We start from the raw sequence: 25333 nt of genomic DNA on the forward strand, positions 1-25333 counted from the left end.
CGGAGGCCCAGCTTCCGGCTTGCGAGGTCTGTCCCGCGAGTCGCCGCGCCTGCAGCCCCGCCGCGCCGCGGAGCCCCACCTGCGGGGCCCCCGCCCTCTTCCCTCGCCCGTGCGCTTCCCCCGCCGCTTCCCGTCGCGCCCGCAGCCTCACCACGCCGCGGAGCCCCACCCGCGGGGCCCGCCCCGTCCGCCAGCCCACCCGCCCGCTTCCCCCGCCGCACCGCGGAGCCCCACCTGCGGGGTCCCCGCCTCTTCCCTTGCCGCTTCCCGTCGCCGCTGCGCCTGCGCGGCCGGAACCTTCGCGAAGGTTCCCGAGGCGGAGCTGGACGTTCCCGGAAGCCGGCAGCTTGCGCGCCCGCAGGCCCGGGTCGCGCGCGGGGGGTTCCAGAGGCAGCGAGTGGCGGTTCCGGAGTCCGGGAAGGAGAATGGCCCTGCTGTGCTACAACCGGGGCTGCGGCCAGCGCTTCGACCCCGAGACCAACTCCGACGGTGAGAGAGGCGCCGCCGCCCCCTCCCCTCCACCTCCTCCCGGGACGCCCGGGGCCTCGCAGGCTGACCTCGCCGGGCCGCCGCATCTCCTCCCGGGACGCCCGGGGCCTCGCAGGCTGACCCCGCCGGGCAGCCGCATCCTTTCCAGGGGCCGCCCGGGGCCTCCCAGGCTGACCCCGCCGGGCCGCGTCCTGGACTGCCCCCGGCTGCGGGGCTGCTCTGCGGGACCCGGCGACGGCATCCCCACCCGGCGCCCGCCCTCGGCACAGCGCCCGGCGCACATACTCCCCGGCCGTCCGCTCTCCCTGTGGGCCGGGTTGAGAGCATCGTTGTCCCCGCCCGCGCCTCTCGGAGCGGTGAGGAGTTAGCCAGGTGCCTGGGGTCGCCGTGCGGTGGATCCGCGCGCGCGCGTGTGTCAGAGACAGACATGGACCTCAGGGTTGGGCAGCGGGCGGCTTATCCTAGCATACAGTTGACTCAGTGTTTTAACCATACTTAAAAAAAAAAAAAAAACCGTTCTTGGTTCAGATTCTTTTAGTCGGTCACGCTGTTAGGTTTTGATACATTTGTTCCCTGGGAGATACCTTTCGTCATCCGTTACTTTGTAGCCGTCCGTGTTCCTTGGGTATTTTTGCATGGCTTTCCCGTCTTAGTAGTGCGCCGCCTGCAGGACACTGTGCTTGAATGTCCTGTAGCAGAGGTCCCCGACCTCCAGGACCTAATGACTGATGACCTGAGGCGGAGCTGATGTAGTCCTCGTAGAAATAAGGTGCACAATAAATGTAACGCTTCAATCATCCTGAAACCGTCCCCCATCCCACCCCCACCGCTAGCGGGTGGAAAAATTGTCTCCCGGGGCCAGGTTGCCCAAGAGGTGCAGCTCTCTAGCACCCAGCTGTAGAATTAAGGATGTAAACTTGAGAGTTACTGACTAGGTCAATGATAGAAACTGACCAGTGGATTTGAATTTTGGTAGGTGAATGGAGTAAAGGACTGACTTGATTCCTTGCAACACTTTTCTCAAATTCCACTAGCATTTATTGAATGTTTTCTGTATGCCAGACATTGGTCTGTCACTTAATATATATTGCATTATCTCATTTAATCTTTACAACAACCCTGTGAAGTGTTTATTATACCCAGTTAATAAGAGAAGTACAGCAACAAGTTAGCAACAAGGTTCTTCATTGTGTAGGGAATTAAAATCAATACTTTAAAAACTCTCTTTCACCTCTGATATACCTGAATGGTTATCTTGCTGCACAGGTAAATTGGGGACATAATTTAAAACGGTAAGTTCTTTGGTAGGCTTCTGAGGAAAATATAACTTTAATTCCTTTTACAGTATTAATGTGAAGTTTTTCAGGGAGAAAATGATGAGACTTCAGTGGAAAAAACTCAAGGAACAGGGGTTTCAAAACCCTTTGCTGTTGGTAGCCTATGTAAAAAGTAATTGCTTTAGTGACTATACCTATTCTACTTTAATATTAAAGAGGAAAGTGTTAAGCTTTGTTGAATGGGATAGTATGTATGTTTATAGGGTGTAATGTACCAGCCTAATTTTAAGGGGAGATACAGCCAATTTTTTGGAAGTCAGCTCTGTGTGTGTGTGTGTGAAATGGTTCAGTGCCTAGGAAAGGGATAAGGGAAGCCAGCGGAGTAGACAGTCTTAAGGATTGAGCATCCACAGCACTGAGTTAAGTAGGGAACGCCTTTAAGGTTGCTGAAAGTTTATTAGCTTTTAACAAAATTAGTCGTTCAGTCATGTCTGACTCTTTGCGACCCTGTGGACTGTAGCCCACCAGGCTCCTCTGTCCATGGGATTCTCCAAGGAAGAATCGTGGAGTGGGTTGCCATTCCCTTCTCCAGGGGATCTTTCTGACCCAGGATTTTCAAACCCAGGTCTCCTGAATTGCAGGTGGATTCTTTCCTGTCTGAGCAACCCGGGAAGCCCAGGGTTTTGTAGGGACTTAAAGTACTGCAGGTAGGTGGGTTGATAGAAACTGGAGACACAAAAGCTAAAGGAGTGTTTCGGTTTGGTGATCTGCATATGGTAAAACAGCTTCTCTAGAGGAAGCATTTCTTCCCTGCTGCTGCTGCTGCTGCTGCTAAGTCGCTTCAGCCGTGTCCGACTGTGCGACCCCATAGACCGCAGCCCACCAGGCTCCCCCGGCCCTGGGATTCTCCAGGCAAGAACACTGGAGCGGGTTGCCATTTCCTTCTCCAGTGCCTGAAAGTGAAAAGTGAAAGTGAAGTCAAGTCGCTCAGTCATGTCTGGACTCTTCCCGACCCCATGGACTGCAGCCCACCAGGCTCCTCCGACCATGGGATTTTCCAGGCAAGAGCACTGGAGTGGGGTGCCACTGAACAATATTGTATTCAGTACACACATTTGAGGAAACAAACAGCAACCAAGAGGTAGAGCCAAAATTTGAGCCTGGGTCAGACTCAATGTTAAAAGCTCTGGTTCTTAACCACTGCTGTCTTGTAGCTTCTTAGCCATAAAATATTACCTTGAGCGAAAGTGTCAATCTTGATTTTTTTTTTAAGGACTAGAGAGAAGGATGTCCATGTGCATGTTGTTTAGCAGTGATTTTCAAGTACTCTTTATACTAGCTGTATGGTTAAGACCTGACTCACTCTTGCTCTTCTCCTGCCAGAATGTCCATTATCATATATGCCTGTGTCAGACATTATGCACCGTGTGCCTCTGACTGTATGTAAATTTGATATGAAATATGCTCTCTGTTCTCTGCTTTGATTCTCCTCTCAAATTCCTGTTCCTCTGCATATTCATTTCTACTTTGAATCTCCTTTTCCAGCCTTCAATTCCTCTACTACCCTTAATTAGATCTTCTGAATCTGGGCTTCATGAACCTGATACTTTCTCTTTATTAGCTAGTATGGTCTCTATGTAGTACCTGGTTACTAACCAAAGAAACCATACTGACTTAATACAGGGATAGGAGATTTTTCTCTAAGTACCAGAAATGTATCATCGGAGAAGGTGATGGCACCCCACTCCAGTACTCTTGCCTGGAAAAATCCCATGGACAGAGGAACCTGGTGGGCTGCAGTCCATGGGGTCCCCAAGAGTCGTACACAACTGAGCGACTTCACTTTCACTTTTCACTTTCGTGAATTGGAGAAGGAACTGGCAACCCACTCCAGTATTCTTGCCTGGAGAAGGGGGACGGGGACAGGGGAGCCTGGTGGGCTGCCGTCTATGGGGTCACACGGAGTTGGACACGACTGAAGTGACTTAGCAGCAGCAGCAAGGTGATTCCAGGAATCAGAGATTGTAGTCAATTGATTGCTAAACAGACATGGAAGTTTGAGCAAAGTAGCCTTGTAAGAAAATTGCACAAGTGTGGAGCTGGCCTTTTTCTGAGTTCATGGTTCTAACTATGGAATAAGTGTGTCCATTATCGTTTTTTTACATGTAATACTCCATATTCCAGACTAATTCCATATTTGTAAGAGAGTTAAGTAAAAATTGATGGTGTAGTGGGGCGGAGGTAGGAAAATAATAGACTAACAATCAGTGACAAACCTGAAAACTGTAAAATTTAAGCCTCTTTTTAGTAAGGTTTATATCTAGGAATTGACACCTACTTAGGAAAATTAAATTAGCAATTAGATATTACTGATACATCAGTTTTTAAAAAATTGAACCTATTCTTCAAAAATGTCTTTTTAGGGTATCTCTTGGGCAACTTTTATGGATCAATACACATAAGAACATTTAAATTTGATAATATTTTTGTAAAAACAAAATTGAAATACAGTACTAAAGTTTGGGTACTAAACAAATTTTACTGTAAAGATTAGAATACAAAATATTATTTTGTTTTACTTGAACTATGTGTATTTTTATTTATAGCTGTCATACTCAAATTAGAATTTTAACCTTTACTATTTTAATACAGTGTTATATTAAGCATTGTCTGTCATGCATCCAACTGGAGCATTAGTGAAGTATTACCTGCATATGGAAAAAGGATTATATGTTAACACTGAAGGAAAATGGGTTTTCTTCATTGTGAAGTGTTTTCTTTTTTCTTTGCTTTTGACCAGATGCTTGCACATACCACCCAGGCGTTCCAGTCTTTCATGATGCATTAAAGGTAGGAGCTTGATACATTTTTGTTGTAACATTTGTATATTAAATTCAGAGGTATAATACTAGATCTTTTTTTTTCCCCTCAGCTTATGCTTTCTTACTGACCATTTTGGAGTGCTTTAAGCAAGTGTTCCACTAGGGTCAAAGGAGACAGTAGATGGCAATCTTAAGTGTTTTTCCAGTTAAACAAAATTATTATTTTTATCCCAACTCTAATTTTCTATGTCCCTCATTTCTTCACCTAACTTTGAGGGGAAATGAAAGCAACTATACTGATTTCTTAGTCTTTCAACATTTCGGGCAGCTATTGGCTCATAAGAGCAGCTCTGAATTTTAGGAAAGATTGTTACAAACACTTAGCAGTCCGACTGAGGACAGACGTCTAAGTTTAGAGTAATAGAGTACAGAAGAGAGATGCCACCAGTTTTCCTTGATGTTCTGAAGAATTAGAGACATACAGAATATTGTTGGATGAGGATTTTTGTGTTGCGTTTATTGGTCTTTAAAATTTATGATACTGTGGTATATTTTCCGTTGTGTATCTCAAAAGAAAAGGTTGCAGAATGGCTGCTGTGATTCTAGGTTTTCTTGGGAACAGAAGCAGCGCATCGTGTTTGTATTTATCAGTGTCCTTTGAATTGCTGATTTCACCTTTCAGAGAGCAATTAGACCTTGGTGTTTAGCTGTTACCCAAGTGTGAAAAACAGTGATACACAAGGAAATAACAAGCCTATATTAATCTGGTTACTTCTAAGTGAGAAAAACGGAACACACGTTCGATACCACAAATTGTGACCTGACTCCTTACATCTTTGTGTTTTCCGATGATGTTTTTCCTCATATCTTCTAACCATGGGCATATTTCACTCCACTTCTCAGTTTTGGCTTCCTTTTTCCCTCTCGTTCAGTTTATATTGTCCTTATTTCACTTCTACAGTGTATTTTCATTTATGTGTGTCATTGGCAACTACAGATAAGTTCTGAAGTGACCCCTTATTCCAAAAATAACCTGCCTTTGCTGCTGCTAGTAATGATACCACTAACATTCTAGTCATTCAGTCCATTGCTCCTCTGTTTATATCCAACTGTTAGTTATTCTAATTAAACTTAATGATTTTACTTGGAAGTATTTTTCTGTTCTAATTTGGTTCTGTTTATTGTTTTTATAACATTTATTGAAGACCTAGACTTTCCAATACTACTGAATTTCACAGCCCAGTAGATTTTAAGCAAAATATATAAATCAGTAGATTGTGTACTGTTGTCATTTTTCTGTTTAGCCAAGTAAAAAATTAAACATTGCATGAGCAGAAGAGAAAAACATTTTACTATTCAAGTTGTACATGCATGCTCCGTCATGTCTGACTCTTTGCAACCCCATGGACTGTACCCCACCAGGCTCCTCAGTCCATGGAATTTTCCAGACAAGAATACTGGAGTGGCTTGCTGTTTCCTTTTCCAAATTATTATTAGAAGACGCACATTCAGGGAAAAGAAAGTTCTTAAGAAAAGACAGTTTGCAGCATTATACTCGCAAACTTAAATTTTAATTTCCTTTTCACATTTGAGGACCATCTTGGGTAGGCATTGGGAACAACTAGTCTATGTTGTGTGTATATCTCAGTATTCCCAGAATACTTAATTCTTCATGTAGAATTAAGATAATAAAACTTTCTACATACAAAATAGCTTTACTGGTGACAATATTATTTATACTAACTAAACCTTTAACTTTGTACTGGTTAGTTATTTTTCATCCATATCTCAGTTCAGAGTAGAAGAAAATGAAATTTCAGAATAAAGGAAAATATGAATTGTAGAATATTTGGCACATCTTTTTAAAAAAAACTTTTAAGTGTGTATTATGAAAAAAGACACTACCAAATTCTTCATGTATATATTGAGAGAAACAGTGAGGCCCAGGTGGGTATGTGCAAAGCTGGCCCTTAGTCTGAATTTGAGACATCCCAAGCTTTGGGACTACTGCATTTTTATTTCCTTTTTCTTGTACTATATTGGAATTCTAGGTGACAACTTAAAGCAGTGGTTTCCCTTAGCTACTTGATACTTTGTTTAGCAATCTCATACTACTTTACAGTTTCTATGTTTATATGCTTCTAACTGAAAAGCTCATGTAACCTTGAAAGCTCTAACAGTGCTTAAGCTGCTACATTAATTAGTGTTTTTCTGAAAATAGAATGCTTATTGTTGAGAAACAGCTAGCCTGAGTTTGTTTAGAAACTGAATTATTATAATTATTATCTCTTAACTTACTGGATTTTAATATAACTTACTTTTTAAAGTAAAGCACTTTGCTTGCACCCTAGATTCCTTAAAATATCTGATTTTATAAATTATAAAATGTTTTTGTTCTAAAAATCAAGTACTATTCTAAAACAGAAGCAATTTCTGTTCCCGTATTTTAAGGTGCTTCCTTTTATGATGGATCACAGCAACATTGGTTAATTCATTTTTTTTTTTAGTCAAAGACTAAACATTTAACTTGATTAATTATTTACAACACTTTAATACTGTAAAATTATATACATACAGGTCACTTTGCAACTCAAGGAGCTAAGTGCAAGTGGCATTTCAGTGAGTTGTGGTTCTTTTACAAAGAGTTTTCACTTTGTTTTCTTCTTTTGGCTCTTACGTTTCCTAGGGTTGGTCTTGCTGTAAGAGAAGAACAACTGATTTTTCTGATTTTTTAAGTATCGTAGTAAGTATTAATGTTTTTTTCTCTTAGATTATCCCCTAAAACGTACATGTTACGGGAAGGTCTGATTTTGGACAGCTTTTGTCCAGTCCTTGTTAACTGACAGATAGTCCCTTTCTTTTAAAATGGAGGTCACCTCCCTTCTATGGCACTTCAAGTAGGGAATTTATCTGTTTTAGAGATTAGAGTTTTAAGATGTTAATTAACTACTTGTCAATTTATGTTTGTTTTTGATGTTAGTAGTCCTTTTTTTTGTTTTCATTTCTAGTGTACTTATATACATCTAAATTACACTCTAGAATTTTTTCCTACCGATTATTTTTTCTTTAGCTTTTTATTTTTTAATTGAAGTATAGCTGATTTACAGTGTTCTTTTAGTTTAAGATATACAGCATAGTGATTCACTTACACATATGTATCTCTTCTTATTCAGATTCTTTGCCATTATAGGTTATTACAAGATATTAATATAGTTCCCTGTGCTATGCAGTAGTTCCTTGTTATTTGATGTTAGTAGTCTTAAATAGAACTCCATGAGGAGGCAACAATTTAAATCATATTCAGTTAGGAACAATAAATTATTGTATCTCAGATACCATGAAGTTGCACTATTATTTTGTGTACCCTTAAGAAAGAAGACTGAAGTTGCTAATTAAATGATATACGTTTGACCTTATGATTTCAGGGACATTAAAATGTATGTCAATGGTATGTAGAAAAGGGAGCTATCATTTATTGACTCTATTGTATTTTTTATTTAATCCTCTCAAAAATTGCCTCAGTTTTACTGATGAGGAAACAAGTTTAAAAAAATTAACTTGTTCAGGATCATATAGCTAGGAACAGGAGAACTGAGACTCAGATTGAGGCCCTTTTGTGTAAATAATTTGTAGAATTCTCTGTGAGATCTCTAGAATTTGTTTCCTGTAAACAAGTTTATGCTATTCCTTTAATAGAATAATTAAAGTAGAAATTTGTTAGGTCTAATTTAGAGGCCTCTTTTTAATGCATTTTTCTACATGTAAGAAATCATTTACAAATATATTGTTTCAAGTTCTGTTTTTAGTTTCTTAAAATAAGTCAGTCTGTTAAAAGTGGAGAAAACATGGCCTTGAATTTATGAATTAAGAATTGAAAATTAATATTTGTTACAGCATGTGAAATAGATACTAGGATAATTCTCAGTGAATGAATACCTTTCACCAACAGGGCTGTACGAAAGGAAGGCATAACAGTGAGAAGCCACCTGAGCCAGTCAAACCTGAAGTCAAGACTACTGAGAAGAAAGAATTATCTGAATTGAAACCCAAATTTCAGGAGCACATCATTCAGGCCCCTAAACCAGTAGAAGCAATAAAAAGGCCAAGGTACAATTTGTATAGCTATTTACTCATGTTACACTTAATAACAGCATTTGTTCCTGGTATTACCTTTTACAATTTTGCATCATATCATTTGTAGCCTTTGTGTAGGTCACCAACTTTTAAACCATTTGGTTTTCTCTTCAGTTCAGTCGCTCAGTCGTGTCCCACTCTTTGCAGCCCCATAGACTGTAGCACGCCAGGCTTCCTTGTCCATCACCAACTCCCAGGGCTTGTTCAAACTCATGTCCATCGAGTTGGTGATGCCATCCAACCATCTCATCCTCTGTTGTCCCCTTCTCCTGCCTTCAGTCTTTCCCAGCATCAGGGTCTTTTCAAATGAGTCAGCTCTTCACGTCAGGTAGCCACAGTATTGGAGTTTCAGCTTTAGCATCAGTCCTTTCAGTGAACACCAGGACTGATCTCCTTTAGAATGAACTGGTTGGATCTCTTTGCAGTCCAAGGGACTCTTAAGAGTTTTCCCCAACACCACAGTTCAAAAGCATCAATTCTTCAGCACTCAGCTTTCTTTACAGTCCAACTCTCATCCATACACGACTACTAGAAAAACCATAGCTTTGACTAGAAGTAATGTCTCTATTTCTTAATGTGCTGTCTAGGTTTGTCGTAGCTTTTCTCCCAAGGAGCAAGCGTCTTTTAATTTCATGGCTGCAGTCACCATCTGCAGTGATTTTGGAACCCAAAAAAATAAAGTCTGTCTGTTTCCATTGTTTCCCCATATATTTGGCATAAAGTGATGGGACTGGATACCATGATCTTAGTTTTCTGAATGTTGAACTTTAAGCCAACCTTTTCACTCTCCTCTTTCACTTTCTTTAGTTCTTTGCTTTCTGCCATAAGGGTGGTGTCATCTGCATATCTGAGGTATTGATATTTCTCCCAGCAATCTTGATTCCAGTTTGTGCTTCATCCAGTCTAGCATTTCTCATGATGTACTCTGCTTATAAATTCATTTTCTCTTAGATAATACCTTTTTACTTCTATTTCCTTGAGGGCATACACATAGTAAAACTCCAGGGCAGGTTTGTTCACTGAATATGCAGTTATGCTCAGGGTGAGGGATCCACACGTCTGTCTTGTGCCTTGGCATATATTGTTTTCACTGTAGCATAGTGGAATTCTCTAAGGGAATCGTCCTTGTCAGGGAGTCAGTTTGAGTTGAAAAAGAACTTGGAGGCTTTCCTTTTGTTTCTACCACTGTTTATTGAATATTTTTAAGACATTCTTCATAGTAAAACATTTCCTTTCCTTTCAAAAATTCTAATGAATTTTAAAGCAGCTCATTTTATCATTACTAATTGAGTATAAAAATTTCCCTTGTATTGGGTCAAATTCTATTTATTTGTCCATATTTTGCCACTTAGAATAAGCCTAGTCATTCATCTTTTACCCCCAGTTGTCTGAAAACTGTTAGTCTCATTACTGATCAACTTTTAATGTATTTGATTTACATGGCATATCTATTAAAGTACTTTTAAAATATATTTTGCTCATTTTGCAGTAGAATTGCACAGATTCTTCATACTTTCTTACCCACTATACTCTGTTTTATAATCCCACATATGCTGGGATTGTTGTTGGATATCACTGTTATACCAGGTCTTCTTCACATAGCCCTTGAGTACTTAATTATTTTAGAATCAAAATATAGGACTTAAAAAAAAAGATGGTTTTTGGCCTCAAACATGACCTTTGTTGATATTCATACCATGGATCCATGATTTCCCCAATTTTTTCTTTATTAATCTTAAATAAATAAGTTTATAGCATCTTGACTGATATCCAACAAAGAAAAAACCCTCAGGGACTTTCTGATGTTTATTTTGTTTAACCAAACTACTTAGAATGATTTTATTCTATATCCACCTTATTCATAATCATGAAAAATTTTATCAAATGTCTTACTGATTGATTTGCCAGTTGTGGGGGAGGGAAGTCATAAAAAGACAAGAATTTTGACATAGATCATTATTAAATATTATAGTTGAGTCTACTGTAATTGACAGTGTGAGGTAATATTTTTGAAAATAATAACTTCACTTTAATAACTTCACCTAAGAGCAAGAAAAATTAAGTATTTTATCCTAAATTCATTGGATGATATAATAGAGATTATGAGGATACAAGTTTTTATTTACTTTGTTAGTGCCTCCTATGCAGTAGGTTTTTCATTAAGGATGTAGAATGAATAACCTAGGGTTTTTAGCTTTATTGTTACATTTATTAGTATTCTTAATACTTACTGAATGCCTTAAACAAATTCTACATACAGTACTTTACAAAATGTTAGGGGACATTGTCGTTACTCTTTTTTTAAGCCTACTACAACTGCCTTGTGATATAACTGTCTGCATGAATAGGTGCATGTAGTAGTGTCCATGTGAAGTGAACTGTCTCCACCAGTAGGGATATGGATTCACTTTGTACATAATTATTGCCTTAGTACATAATTATTCAGTTATGCACTGATGTAATGATAAAATGAGCTGCTTTAAAATAAAATTCTTTATTAGAATTTTTGGAAGGAAAGGAAATGTTTTTCTATGAAGAATGTCTTTAAAAATATCCAACAAACAGTAGTAGAATGGAAAGGAAAGCCTCCAAGTTTTTTTTCAACTCAAACTGACTCCCTGACAGGGACGATTCCCTTAGAGAATTTCTCTATGCCACAGTGAAAACGATACATGCCAAGGCACAAGACAGACGTGTGGCTCCCTCACCCTGAGCATAACTGCATATTCAGTGAACAAACCTACACAGTTTTGCTGTGTGCACGCCCTACTGAGTAAAGCACTTTGTGCATAATTGCTCACTTAGTCCGGACTTGCATGCTCCCTGTTTTCCTTGGGCGTGGGATGTAAAGGTACTTCACAGTCCCCTCCATGGAGTTGCTCATCTTGGCACATTTGGATTCTTAGTCTTTGCTTCCTTCCCATTAGCACAATTTGTGTTGAAAGTAGCATGGTTATTTGATATTTCGTATCAACATTTTTCCGCTAAAACTTAGAAACGTAGCTGTATTACAGCAATTATTGTAAAATACTTTTTTAATTAGAAAAACTTGATTCACAAAGCTTTTGGCTTATCATAAATAGACTCTTAAGTATATTTATTTTTAGTACAAATAAATATTTTTGTACCTCAATAATCGTAATAAAGTTTCCAAAATCTCCAGCCCGGATGAACCAATGACCAATTTGGAATTAAAGATATCTGCCTCCCTAAAGCAAGCACTTGATAAACTTAAACTGTCATCGGGGAATGAAGAAAATAAGAAAGGTAGGATTTTGCTTTTTATATTTTTCTGTAAAGTTAGCCAGTTATCTAAAAGAAGCAGGAGCAGTATAGTTTATAGCATTATAAATATAAAAAAGTAGTACTTTGTAGTAAAGAAATTTTTTGTTTACTGAATGCCTGTTAAACCACAGGATGAATTTGTGATTCATTTCATCTTTATTAAAAAGGAGAACCTGTTAATTTTTTTTTCTTCTGTTACTCATTACTTTTTAACAGTGAATTAAGCTTTTTTGTAAATGTTTCATTGTGCATGATATAAAATATATTCAGCATTCTCTGACCCATACCTGTTATCTGGGGAAAAAGAATCATTTCATGATTGCTCTTTTACATAAGGTTAGTATACTGGATATAGGGTGCACTATAGAATAGAAATGCATCATGTCATATGTCATTTTGGGAATATAGGCAAGACTTTATCAAAATAGTTGGCTTCTGATTCACTTTTACATGTGTTACATGAAAGGTCACACAAAAAACTGTTAAGTAAAATCATTGGAAAATAGCGGTTTTTCTGTATTTAGATTATTTTTTAACTACTCATTTTAAGGAAAGGGTAGTTTTTAAGAATAGCATTATAGTAAAAGTGTTCTATTTTAATGTTTCTGTTTTGTTTTTCTTTCTTTTAGAAGAAGACAGTGATGAAATTAAGATTGGAACCTCATGTAAAAATGGAGGGTGTTCAAAGGTATATATTATAAAATTTGTGTTACATCTGGAAGTAAAACGTTAATTTTGAGAAAAGAGTAATTTACTGACTCAATTAGATACAAACGTTTCTGTGCCTGTTATGTGTTGGGCACTATTCCATGGAGCAGGACTGTGCGCATGGGTAAGCGCCTGTCCCTGAGGAGCACATCCGATAGGCCACAGGAGTGAACAGGTCTAGTTCCGTCAGCATTTACTGAGCACTCCTTGTGTGCCAGAGGTGGTTTTAAGGACTGGAAATGTGGTATTAAATAAAGCAAAAATCCCTCTTCTTGGGGAGCTGATATTCTGATTTTGGGGGAAGACAACAAATAAGTTCTTAAGTGCTGTGAATTTAGGTAGACTTGAAAAGAATAAAGCTGACAAGGAGATACAGAGTAAAGCTATTTATGTGCACTTATCTGGGAAGTCCTTTTTGATATGGTGACACTAAGTCGGAAATCTGAATGATTTAGCAAATGAGTTCTGTAAACTTTGGAGTAGATGTGGGAGTAGTATGTTTAGAGGCTTTAGAGCTTGGCTACTCAAGAAATTATAAGAAAAGTCAGTGGAGGATTGATCAAGGGTGCAGGCAAGATTATAGAGGTCCTTGTATGTCACAGTGAGTTCAGGCTTTAGGAGGTATAATATAAAGCCGTTGTCTGTTTAAGGAAGGACTTTAAAGGATATCTTTGGCTGATGAGTGGTAAATTTAGTGGTGCAGGAGTGGAATCAAGGGAAGGAAAACCAGCTAGGGTGCTATTTTGAAAGACCAGGCATTGGCATACGTTTTAGAGAAGTAGTTATATGTAGGGTGTCATCAGACATCTCATTGAGGCTTCTGTCTGCCCACTCTGTGTAGTATTGCACCCTCTCTACTATTTCCATACTCTCCTTATTTCCCCACAGCACTTAGACCTTATTCCATACTACTTATTTTACAGATTTTGCTTCCCTTCTTCACTCATGTAAGATTTGAAAGGAAAACGTTTTCTCTTTTCTGTGTCTTGAGTGCTTAGAACAGTGCCCAGCACATGACAAGCACATTAGAATGAATGACACCTGGAAGTATTAGCAGGACCTGCTGATAAACCAGAAGTGAAGCATCTCAGTGCACCATTAACTGAGGAGGAGAGATTGGAGTTAGGGTTGGGAGCAGGTTTGTAGTCTTCCTTCATGCTGAGTTTGGGATCACCTTGTTCATTTAGAGATGGAAATACAAATGCATTCCCATGTATTTTAAGGTAGACGTAGTAGATAGAAAGAGAACGATTAATTCTTTGGGTGTGGGAGGTGCAGTGCAGGTGGTGGGGTCTGTAGGCATGTCAGAGTGAAGGTATCCCAGATGAATTTTGAGAAATGAATGACAGTTCTATAAATGGACAAAATGGGAAAGGATATCCCAAGCAGTGATAGCAATCATGTACAAAAATCAAAAATCGTCAATGATGTACAGAATTTGCTGGTGTAAAGTTGAGATAAAAGAAAAATCGGGCTAGATCCTGAAAGGCTTGCTGCTCACAGCTTAGGCCTTCCTTTAGGTCATGGTGGCCGTCGAAGAAATGTTTCTAAAGTTTTTTCATTGAAATACAACACTGAATATGTATATAAATACCAGTTTATTAAGCAAAGTGCACATGCTTCCTCTCATCCGTTATTTCTTTCCTTTCCCAAAGGTAACTACTTTTTTCTCTCAACATAGATTAGTTTTGCCTACTTCTAAATTTACTGTAAATAGAATCATAGAACAGGTACTTAAGTCTGTCTTCCTTGCTTAACTGTTTTTGGTTATCTTGGTTTCATGTAGCTGTAATTTGTTCCTTTATATTGCTTTAAAGCATACCAATCAGTTTATTCTCTCTACTGTCCTGTGAAGTTTTTGGATTCATGTTATTACGGACATATTTGTTTGTGACTCGGGGATATGTTTACACATTTCTTTTAGGTAGATAACTAGAAATAGTTTTGCTTCTTCAGTGTGTATGTGTGTGTGTCTGTGTGTCTGCAGCTTTAGCAGGGAGTACAAAGTGGTTGTGTTCATACTCTTAGCAATGATCTATGAGGCTGGGTCCATCTGTTCTACAGCTTGGTAACACTTTTGTAATACCAGTCTTTTATATTTAGCCACTCTGGTGAATGTGGAATGTTCCCATTGTGAGTCTAATTTGCACTTACCTGATGATGGTGTTGACTGCATTTTTGTATGCCTATTGGCCATTTGGATGTCCTCCTTTGTGACACTGTCCAAAATCTGTATCGGTTTTTCTATTAAGTTGACTTTCTCTTAATGATTTTAGGGATTCTTCATATGTTTTAGCTGCAAGTCCTTTGTCAGAGAGACTTTTTCACCGTCTTAATAATGGCTTCTAATAAACAGTCTCTTTAAATTTAATGAAACTGAGTTTGTTCATCTTTTCCTTCATGATGAGCTTTCTCTGTCCTCTTTAGGAAATCTGTTTCTTTTTTAGGGCTTAGAGGCACATTTAAATGTGCAAACCACTGGCACTGATTATTGTATATGGTTTGAGGTAGCAGTATTTAAAGGGCTTTAAACAAAAGAGTGGTACATGTTTAAGTAGATGGTAGAGTCCAGAAACTGAAGGCAGAGAAATTCATCAGAATCTTTTAACAGAGTTTCATTGACTAGAATCTGCTAGTGATCTTGAGGAAGTTTAGCAAATTAAACTGGTAAGATTTTTTTTTTAATTCAGGTTGACAGGATTTTGTGATAGACTACATGAGGGTAGAAGGTAAAGAGAAACTGAAGAGGACTTGGAGAATTTTTACTTTGAGAGACTCAGTGGATATGGTGCATCAGATAAGATGGGGAAGAAGAGTAGGAGGTCTGGGAACAATAGTGATAGAAGTTGAGAATCTTAATGTGCTGAGTTTTGGGTGCCCATGGAATATCTTCAGGAGATATACACACCCCGTAATCTGAATTTACAAAAAGTAAATGTAGGGAATTTTATTTTCTGTAACTGTAGGATGGTTGCTATAAATACCAAAGTAGACAGAAAATATACTACTGGCTGCATCTATGTTTTATTAACATAACTTTTTGTGAATTCATCTGTAGAGCCTTCATCTACAGCAGCAATGGGGCCCGGATCTTCCAGACAAACCCTGGATATATATATAGGTCTGCAGCTCATTTTACCCTTTGTAGGGATAAGAAGTCATCACTCTGGACTTCCAGAATTGCTTATTCGATTTTCCGTTTCAATTCGTAAAGCTCACAAAGTTTACTGTGCACATAATCATGCTATAACTATGTTTCTGATGAGAACACTAATCTCTTGGTTTTAGTATTGGCCTGTAAATTTATAGAACATACCTAAATATGTTTGGAATATGTTGGGATGTGTCCTCATACCCAAAAGTCTAAAAAACATCTGATACATCCTACATCCTATTGCCTACTTTAATATTTACCTTTTTCACAGGGAACTGAAATTTAAGCATATCCAAACAGGAATCTTTTTTCATTCCTTATTAGAATGGCCTGAGGTGAATTTATGAATGTTCTAGGTGATTGTTACCTCTTGGGCATTTTCATAGTTCATAGAGGTCACCAGTACTTACAAATACATGTGAAACGTAACAGTGAGATATGAAGCTAACTTTTTCCCTCTTTTTCTTCTCTTGTAGACATACCAGGGTCCACAGAGTCTAGAAGAAGTCTGTGTATATCATTCTGGAGTACCTATTTTCCACGAAGGGTAACTTAAACCAGACTAATGAAAACTTTATGGTAGATGTTAGAAATGTTAATATGCCTTTAAACATAATTTGCCATGCAACAATATTAGGTATTTTACTTACATTGTCATTTAAACTTTAAAATAACATAGAAATGTGAGTTTTGTCCTCTTTTTACATGTGGGAAAACTGAAACAAGATTACAGTTGAAGTGACCGCTGTGATTCAAACCTCATGTTTTTTTATATTCCTTTATATTACAATGGGATACTTTTTTTCTTTAAGCTAAATAGGTGTTTTGTGTTGTTTTGTTGAGGGGCTGTCCTGCCCATTGGTAGGACATTTGGAATTTGGGGCCCTGGGACACTAAGACACCAACATTGTGGCATCTGAGAAAACCAATACTTTTCCACAGCCCTCAGCTGAGCGCCTCTCTCATTATGTTACACTGTATTTTATAGAAACACAGTACTGTGAAAATCTTCCACTCTGTTTCCGTATCTTCAGGACACAAACCCAAAGTTTTACTGTAATTTTTGTCTTCCAGTGTTAGATCTTTCTTGAGTAAATAGTGTTAAATTTTTCTCAAGTTAACTTTTTACTTACTTTAGGATTGACTATCACAGGTTATGTAAACATTAGTTTTTAGATTGTTTGCATGTTCTCACTTTCCTGGTTTATTCAAATATGAAAGTCTTCAATCTTTGATCAACCATTTCATAGTAGCTTCATGAGGAAACTGAGATAGAAACTGTCAGTGAAAAGCTGATTTTGGATTTTGTGATGGGTTTAAGTATCCTCACTCAGGAATGCCAGAATTGCTATACTAAATGGCATTCTGGTTATTAGTCTTCTGGTAGTGGTAACTGTTTAGCAACTTCAGTTCAGTCACTCAGCCGTGTCCGACTCTTTGCAACCCTATGAATTGCAGCACGCCAGGCCTCCCTGTCCATCACCAACTCCTGGAGTTCACTCAAACTCATGTCCATTGAATCGGTGATGCCATCCTTTAGCAACTTAGACACTTGTAAAATACTAAAGTTACATGCTTACTTTTTTAAGGTACTTACCACTATAACACTTCCAAATTTAATTGTCAGATTTTATTTCTAAAATTTTTCTATGATGATTTAAAGGATGAAATACTGGAGCTGTTGTAGAAGGAAAACGTCTGATTTTAATACATTCTTAGCCCAAGAGGGCTGTACAACAGGGAAACACATGTGGACTAAAAAGGATGCTGTAAGTAATGTTTTAAAAATAGCCTATTGGAGTGTATTTATCTGAATCATTTTGAAGACATTTGAGATTACTCTGTCTTTAGACTTAAGAAAAAAAAAAGTCCCTCACCGTAAAGTTTGATGAACCTAACTAAAATCTAAAACTAATCTGAGTCAAGCTCTTAACACACTGCTCTTTGATCAGGATAACCATTGTGTATGTTGATTGCAGATATGTAGATTTTTGTGAAATACATAAGCTAGTCTAAACTGAAGCATATTTTTCTGTAATTGCATACTTTGTTTCAACTTTTTCTGTTTAAAAATCACTTTTCTGGTCACTTGAGTTACCATTGAGACCTCTGATGCTCTTTTGGCCCCTTACTGTCATTCAACCATTTACACATGACAGACACTCCATCTAATGGCCAAACAGTAGGATTGTAGACTTGTTTCTTTGGGATTGTTTTTGTTTTTGTGTTTTTTTAATTAATTTATTTTAATTGGAGGCTAATTGCTTTACAATATTGTGGTGGTTTTTGCCATACATTGATATGAATCAGCCTCTCTGCTTGCTACCAGGAAACTTATCAAAAGAGAAAGCATCAGTTCCTACTTCCCTAACAGCATTTTTAAAAGACTTGTAGCTATGCAAATAATCTCGAAAAATCCCATTAAACTGTTAAGAAGGCAAGCAACTCATTGCTAAATACATATTTGTTAGCTATTATTAACATGTCTTTTAATACATTAAATTAGTTTTATGTGCTGTATTGGCACTAAAAACCCCAACAATGATGTTTTCAGTGTGTGTATCTTTATGTTAGATTACTTTAGGAATTCAGTGTATATTAGCATATATTATTATGTCTGCTTTTTAATAACACTTGGGTTAGGTATTGTAAATGTATCTGTTAAGTTATAATGATTTGTCTACCACAAAACTTCTATGAGTGTTTTATTAGGAAAAAGTGAAATCTCACTGTATTTTCTCCAAGGTACGAAAATTTGAAAGTTTTGCTTTTAAAAAATAAAATGTTTTGTGTGCTTAAGTTTTCATAGTATGACCCTTGATGAAAAACACCTTTTTATTATTTTTTTAATGCATATAGTTGTCAACTATTGAGTGACTAAGCCAGGGCAAAAAAATGTAAGTGGTGTAAGTAATTTAAATTCAGTTGGCATAATTATACAAAAATATAAATATTGTTTTTTCAAACAATAGTATCTCACAATCTCATGCATTAAATTACCCTCAGTTACAAGACGCATCACACTTCATCTTTCAAGTAGTTATTGTTATAGCAATGTATCATTCATATGTAATAATTTATTTCCATAATAGTAATCAAAAGATTACTTCCACAAATTCTTACCTTTTTTTCATGTTATTGTAAGAGGAAAATATTCAATAAGAACAACAGACAGTTATAACTAGTCAATTATTTTTCCTCAAATTTCAGTCTGTAGAAAATAACTAAAGTTATTATGCATGAGGTTAAGATGTTTTCTGGTTTATATTGTTAAGCAGATATTTCTACTTCAGTCTCAAAAGTATGTTCTCAAGTCATAAAGCTAGTATTTTGTTTTATCGGTTAAACTTCTTGATGGGGCTTTAGAATTTGTTTATGCTTATAAATATTAAGGGCTCAATTTTATGTGGTTCTTTTCTCAGTTTTAATGGGTCAAATTACTCTTTTTAAGAGGTTAAGACACTTTGTAAATTCATAAAGTTTCTCTTACATTGCAGGGGAAAAAGGTTGTTCCTTGTAGACATGACTGGCATCAGACTGGGGGTGAAGTCACCATTTCAGTATATGCGAAAAATTCACTTCCAGAGCTCAGCCAAGTGGTAGCAAATAGCACATTGGTGAGTACACTGAGCAGCTCTGTCTTGTGCGTTGTCCCATCGTAAGTATGTGCGTGTTCTTTGTCTGCATCAGGTCGCGGCTGCGGCGTGCAGGGCCCTCCGTGCTGCTGTGCAGGCGCTTGGTAGCGCGGGCCCTCTCCAGCTGAGGTGTGTGTGTCTTAGCTCCCCAGCCAGGGCTCGAACCTTCGTCCCTGTGTTGGGAGGTGGATTCTTCCAGTGGTGTTCCCTGGAACACCAGGGAAGTCACTATACATTATTCTTACTGTATTATAAAATGTTGATCTTGAGCTGTTTTAAGATTTTAAAAGTCTCTTCAAAAAAATAATTTGAAATTACTTTCCTAGAAACTACTTTAAGTGAACGTTTTCAGCGAGATATTTCTAAAGCAGGATATTTCTATCCTGAAAGTACTGTAGTGGCTTAGAAGATTTATCAGATAATAATGATACTTAGTTCTCAATATGAAATTCCATGTTAATATTGTTTTCATTGTTAATGGTTTTCTCAAATAAAGTATAATATTGGCAGTTCCTTAAAATAACTTAAATGATTTTATCTGTGTCTTTTTATTCTTATAATCACTGTTTTAATATCATAAATCTTTAGTTTTGATCCATTAATCAACTTTTTTTTTTTTTCAGTTAAATGTACACATTGTATTTGAAGGAGAGAAGGAATTTCATCAAAATGTGAAATTATGGGGTGTAAGTATTATAAATCCAGCAGAATTTTTTCTTAGTATTTAAAATGCCGTTTTATAGTAAAAGACAGTACTTTAGATAAGCATTGATGCAGAGTAGATATATAACTTAGCATTATTTCTTACCCAGGAGTTTATATCTAAGGCTAGAGATGACCTTAGAAGCTTGGAGTTTTGACTGTTAGCAGTAGGCATAGACATGAAATCTTGTGTATCATTTAAACTTATTGCCTCTAAAATTAGTAAAACCGTCCAGAATACTGTCATTTTCTTTAATATGTTACAGGTGATTGATGTAAAGCGAAGCTACGTAACTATGACGGCAACGAAGATTGAGATCACCATGAGAAAAGCTGAACCTATGCAGTGGGCAAGCCTTGAACTGCCTGCAGCCAAAACCGAGGAAAAACAAAAGGAAGAGACAACAGAATGAGTTGGGAAGGGAAAGAAATGTTACTGGCTGTTTCAGAATTCTTACTATGTGGTGAAGTGGTGGCTTGCTGCTGTACTCTTGTTTTCTTGTTTGTTGTTGTTGAATCTGGCATTTCAGGGTCTGCAGTAGGTTAAAGCCAAAGTTGGTTTATCTTTTTGTGCCTCCCATATCGCTTTTGAGTTACCTAAATTAATTATTCATTTCTCCTTACTAATAGAACTGTAGTTGTGTCCTATACTTGAAGAAGCTAGAAAATAGTTCATAACAGTTACATTATTTCTTAGCATAATATTGCATTAATCAGAGAAATGTAAAGAAACTTTTGTTTTTACATCTCTTTGTTTTATCCTATAATCACTAAAGGAAGATGGAATGTCAAATTTTTAATTGGCTTTTTCATGAATTTGTGTTCCTATGATACTTGAAAATCTTTAAGGAAGAGATGAAGCTCTGCATTGCTTTTCCACTCAACAATAACATTTTGTAGGGAGATTAACTCACAGTAGTGTAGTACGTAAGTAGTAGCAAGGAAATATAAACATTGATTAACAAATCAGAATTCATTTACAACTAATTGGATTAAAAATTACATCAGTACCTGTATACTTGCCAAGCAGTATGACCTGAGTATAGGAAACATCATAAATAAGAATTAAAAGGTATCAATTTGATTAAAATTCACCATTTTATAAGACTAAACAGTAGTGTTAAACATCTCTTTCCTAATTATTCATAAGGTCTTTGTATGGTGTTACAACCATAATTGTACCTAATTTATAGTCTGTGCCCTCTTAGAATCTTTTATTAGTTATAAAGATAAATTGTATATACTATCTGGCCTACCTGGTGGAAAACTGTCTGTAAAATTGCAAGCTAAAAGACTTTTAGAAATACATTAGGGTATCAGAAAAGTAAATACTTAAACTTTGCTTTATGACAGCTATTACATGTGAAATAAAACAAAATAGCTTATTCTTTTGAAGTTTTTTTTTTTTTTTTCAGTTTTCACAAACAGCTTGACAATTCTAGGTGATACAGTGTTGATTATATATTGTACTTGATTAAACATAGGTATCACAGAATTAGATAGTTTATGCTAATTGAACCCATTAAAGGATAATTAGTTTTTGAGGCAGTGCAGAGTTCACAAAGGAAACTGAAATTAAGACATGTTATGAAGGCAGAAACTATGGCAAAACTTAATACATTTGAGTATGAATTATGTTTATGTAGATTAAAATAATTATTTCTTAAGCTTCTTGAGTGTTTTTCTTTCTTGGTATTAATGGACTTGAAAAGTTTGCAGAAGTACAGTTTTAGTTAATAGTATTTCTCAAGTCTATTACCCTTAACAAATAACTATTAGATGTAGTTAGTGTAATTATTAAATGGTTTAGCTGTGTTACATATAAAGACAGAAAAATTGGCAGCCAGCTTTTATGACACTAAAATACCATGGCAAGAAATTTTTGCAGTGGAGATTGGACCCAAGCGAAATACATATTTCTGGTACTTGGGGTTGTATTTAAATTTTTTTAACTTTTCATAGTTTTGGAACCTGAGTTCATTTAGAGACGTGGAATCTAGAGTAAGGATTGATAATTGATTTGATTTGAGGTAATGATTACTAGGCCCTTTACTGATCATTCCTTCTTGAGGTTTTTCCCCCTAAGCAATACGTAATATGTACCCTTGAACTATTATTTAAAGCAAGAGTATTATTCATGTAAGAGTTAGTTACAAACCACTCACCTTTATATATAATGTATTACCTATACATTATATACTCACAATTTATGTATTTAGTCTGGTTATGCTAGGGACCATTCTATTTCCTTTGTTATTCCTATGAACCTCTGAATTTGTTGCATAAATAAAAATCTAAATACAATTATCTTAGACTCATACATACAGTTAAAATTAAGTGGAATGAGTTTTATTATCAATCTGGGTCAAAATTCTTGTTAACTTTATTCAGTTGTTTCTCTAGAAAATCTTCATCTATCTTAGTGTATTCATGGTAATTACTATAGCAAAATAAAGCTAGGTTTATTGTACGCTTGATAACTTATCTGATGGCTAAGTCAACATTTTAGGGAAACCTAAAATAGCATTTTTCTTGCTTGGCACGTTCACTAATATAAAGGAAGAAAAGAGCTGAGAATTTGAACTTTTATTTTTAACCTCTTATTTTCATATAATTTTGGATTTACAGAAGTTGCAAAAAAGTAAGTTTTTTTTTTATGTCCTATATTAATCTTCCCCAACTGCTAAAATCTTACATATCATTAGAACATTTACAGAACTAAGAATTAGCCTTGGTATAATACCATCAACTAACGTTCAACATTAGTTTTGATTATTTGTTTTTAGTGGAACACGATTTTCAGAGTAGTTCTTGAGACCTAGTATTTTGATAGTAATTAAAACCAGCAATTTATGAGCCATTAAAAGTATAAATTGAAGTCAACCTATCATAGACAAGCATTGTAACCAAATACTAGCAAAGTACTGCAGTGATCTATTTTATTAAAATTTATATTTTATGCCAGAGATTTTAATTCTTATTAAGTAAAACTTGTTTGGTTTTCTTTAGACAGTTCTTTAGTAATCTAAGGGTGAACAGACCCTTAAAGAGCTCTTGCCAATATCTTAAGATGACTGGGTTATTGCTCTACCACCCCTTGCTTTGGAAAAAAAAAATCATTACCCAGATTGAAAATTATGTTATAAATTAACGGAAAATCTTGAAAGTGAAAATTCCCTGGTGGTCCAGTGGTTTGGGCTCTGTGCTTTTACTACAGAGGACAGGGTTTTGGAGTAAAGGATTAAAAGCTCACTTATGAGGTCTGTAACCTTTTTTTTTCTTTGTAATGGCCAGGTACTTTTTATTATCAGAAAGTTAAGGAATTTTTTGGTTTGTTTCATTCAAATTATTTTGGCCTGGTATTCATTTTTGATACTTATTTTCATCCTTTTGCCTATGTTATAATTCTTTAGCCTTAGTTCTGTAATGCAGACTAAGTCCTACCTTGTTTCTAAATTAGTTTCTAACTAAGTTTCTAAGTTTCATTTATTTTGTTTTTTGGGTAGCTGGGAAGTTGGTGTTTTACCTGATTGCTTCCTTTCTGCCCAAATCTTTTACAAGTTAAACTCCTCTGGAGTTGTTGTGTGGCTTGGTTTTTTTTTTTAAGTACAGATGCATGGTGCTTTATACTTTATATCTTTGACATTATCTGTAAAATACTGGACTTGCAAAGGTTGCTTGTTTTTTTTTTGTTTTTTTTTTTGCATAGTTTGATTTTTAAGTTTTTGTATAGCTCTTAGTTGTGAAGAATTCCGTAAAAAAGTTACTTTTAAAGAGCATGATTTTATTAAATGCCAGTTAATGCATTTTCTTATTTTTCCAATTTAGTAGGCCACCTTTAATGTCTACTGAAGTGAAATAAAACTTCCAGCCTTAAACATTTTTATGTTGCTTAAAGATATGTGGCAAAATAATTTTATTTGCTAATCCTTTTTGACTCAGCAGATAACAGTGTCCAGATGATTGTATTGTTAAATTATGCTTTTAAGACTGCTAAGAAAGATTAAGCCTGGGAGAGGGAATTATCAGTCTGTCAAAATGCTTATTACTCCCTGAACCAGAATACTTTCTGTTCCAAAAATGAGACTAGATGAGTGTATTAATGTTTTAAAAACACTGTCATCCTTCATGTTGCTCATTTCAGTTTAGAGTTCCATATTTATTAATTATTTATTTGTATGATTGACTTGTTAATGTCTGTATCCTCTTATAGACCACATGTAGCCCTGACTGTCTAGGCCAACCATCATACCCCTGTTTTCTAGTGTAGTACTTGGCATGTTGGCCGGCACTTACAAACATCAAGGCATGCAGCACTTGTTATGGGCCAGCCTAAGAACTTTTATGAATATGGGCTTAGTCCTCATGACACCCTGTGAGGTATATTGTTACAGGCAAGGAAACTGATTTATGGCACAAGTTTAATAACTTGCCCAATGGCAAAACCGGTGAGTTGTGGAACTGAGATTTCAAACTCAGGCACCTGGCTCTGTGTTCTGTGCTCCTGACTGTTTTACGCTGCTTGTGTCTGTCAGTTGAGTTAACGGGTTCCATGAAACATTGGCCTATACCGCATGGAAAACTAGTACCATTGTGTTCCGTTACCAAGAAAAATCTTACTTTTTCATATGTTTTGTTAGAAAATAAATTTATAAAATAAAGTATGTAGTCTTTTTGTCTGTATGGTTTTCGTTCTAATAATAGCTGGGTTAAAAACTTATCATTTATGATTTAACAACTCTTAATATCTCTAGTTTCTTTAAACAGGTTCCAAAGAAATTTCAGCGTCCTCCTCAGTTCAGAAAAGCTGCCGTTGTCATTTTGATTGTCGTGTATTTTGCATATAGCTTGTAGACAGGAATTTATACCTGTGTGTTGGATAAAATATGTTATGAAACTGCATTAAACTTACCATAGCTTTCCCCATTAGTATGAGAATTGGTTGAAGCAATTTAGGTCTGGAGCATAACGTGCAGAGAAAGATAAGACTGTAAATATAGGGATTAATAGCAAAGGAATTGCTGGCTTTTGAATCTGAAATGTTGACTTTCATCTTGTAGTCCAGGTTATTGGTCATCAAAATACCACTTCTAGGATGGCAGTGTCAGCATCTTGGAATCTGTTACA

At 36.7% G+C, this 25333-nt stretch overlaps 1 protein-coding gene across 1 annotated transcript; it reads left to right on the plus strand.

The window, feature by feature from the left end:
- Positions 1-265: 265 nt before the first annotated feature.
- CHORDC1 (cysteine and histidine rich domain containing 1) lies at positions 266-24881 on the plus strand. Its single transcript, XM_040256511.1, has 11 exons — positions 266-489; positions 4567-4616; positions 7275-7331; positions 8538-8695; positions 11886-11989; positions 12637-12695; positions 16346-16416; positions 17533-17638; positions 19367-19486; positions 20128-20190; positions 20473-24881. The coding sequence occupies exons 1-11, from the start codon at positions 426-428 to the stop codon at positions 20617-20619; spliced, it is 999 nt and encodes a 332-aa protein (XP_040112445.1). The 5' UTR covers positions 266-425; the 3' UTR covers positions 20620-24881.
- The last annotated feature ends 452 nt before the right edge of the window (positions 24882-25333 follow it).

This window comes from Oryx dammah, unplaced genomic scaffold (assembly GCF_014754425.2).
Source record: "Oryx dammah isolate SB20612 unplaced genomic scaffold, SCBI_Odam_1.1 HiC_scaffold_15, whole genome shotgun sequence".
NCBI classification, from domain to species: domain Eukaryota; kingdom Metazoa; phylum Chordata; class Mammalia; order Artiodactyla; family Bovidae; genus Oryx; species Oryx dammah.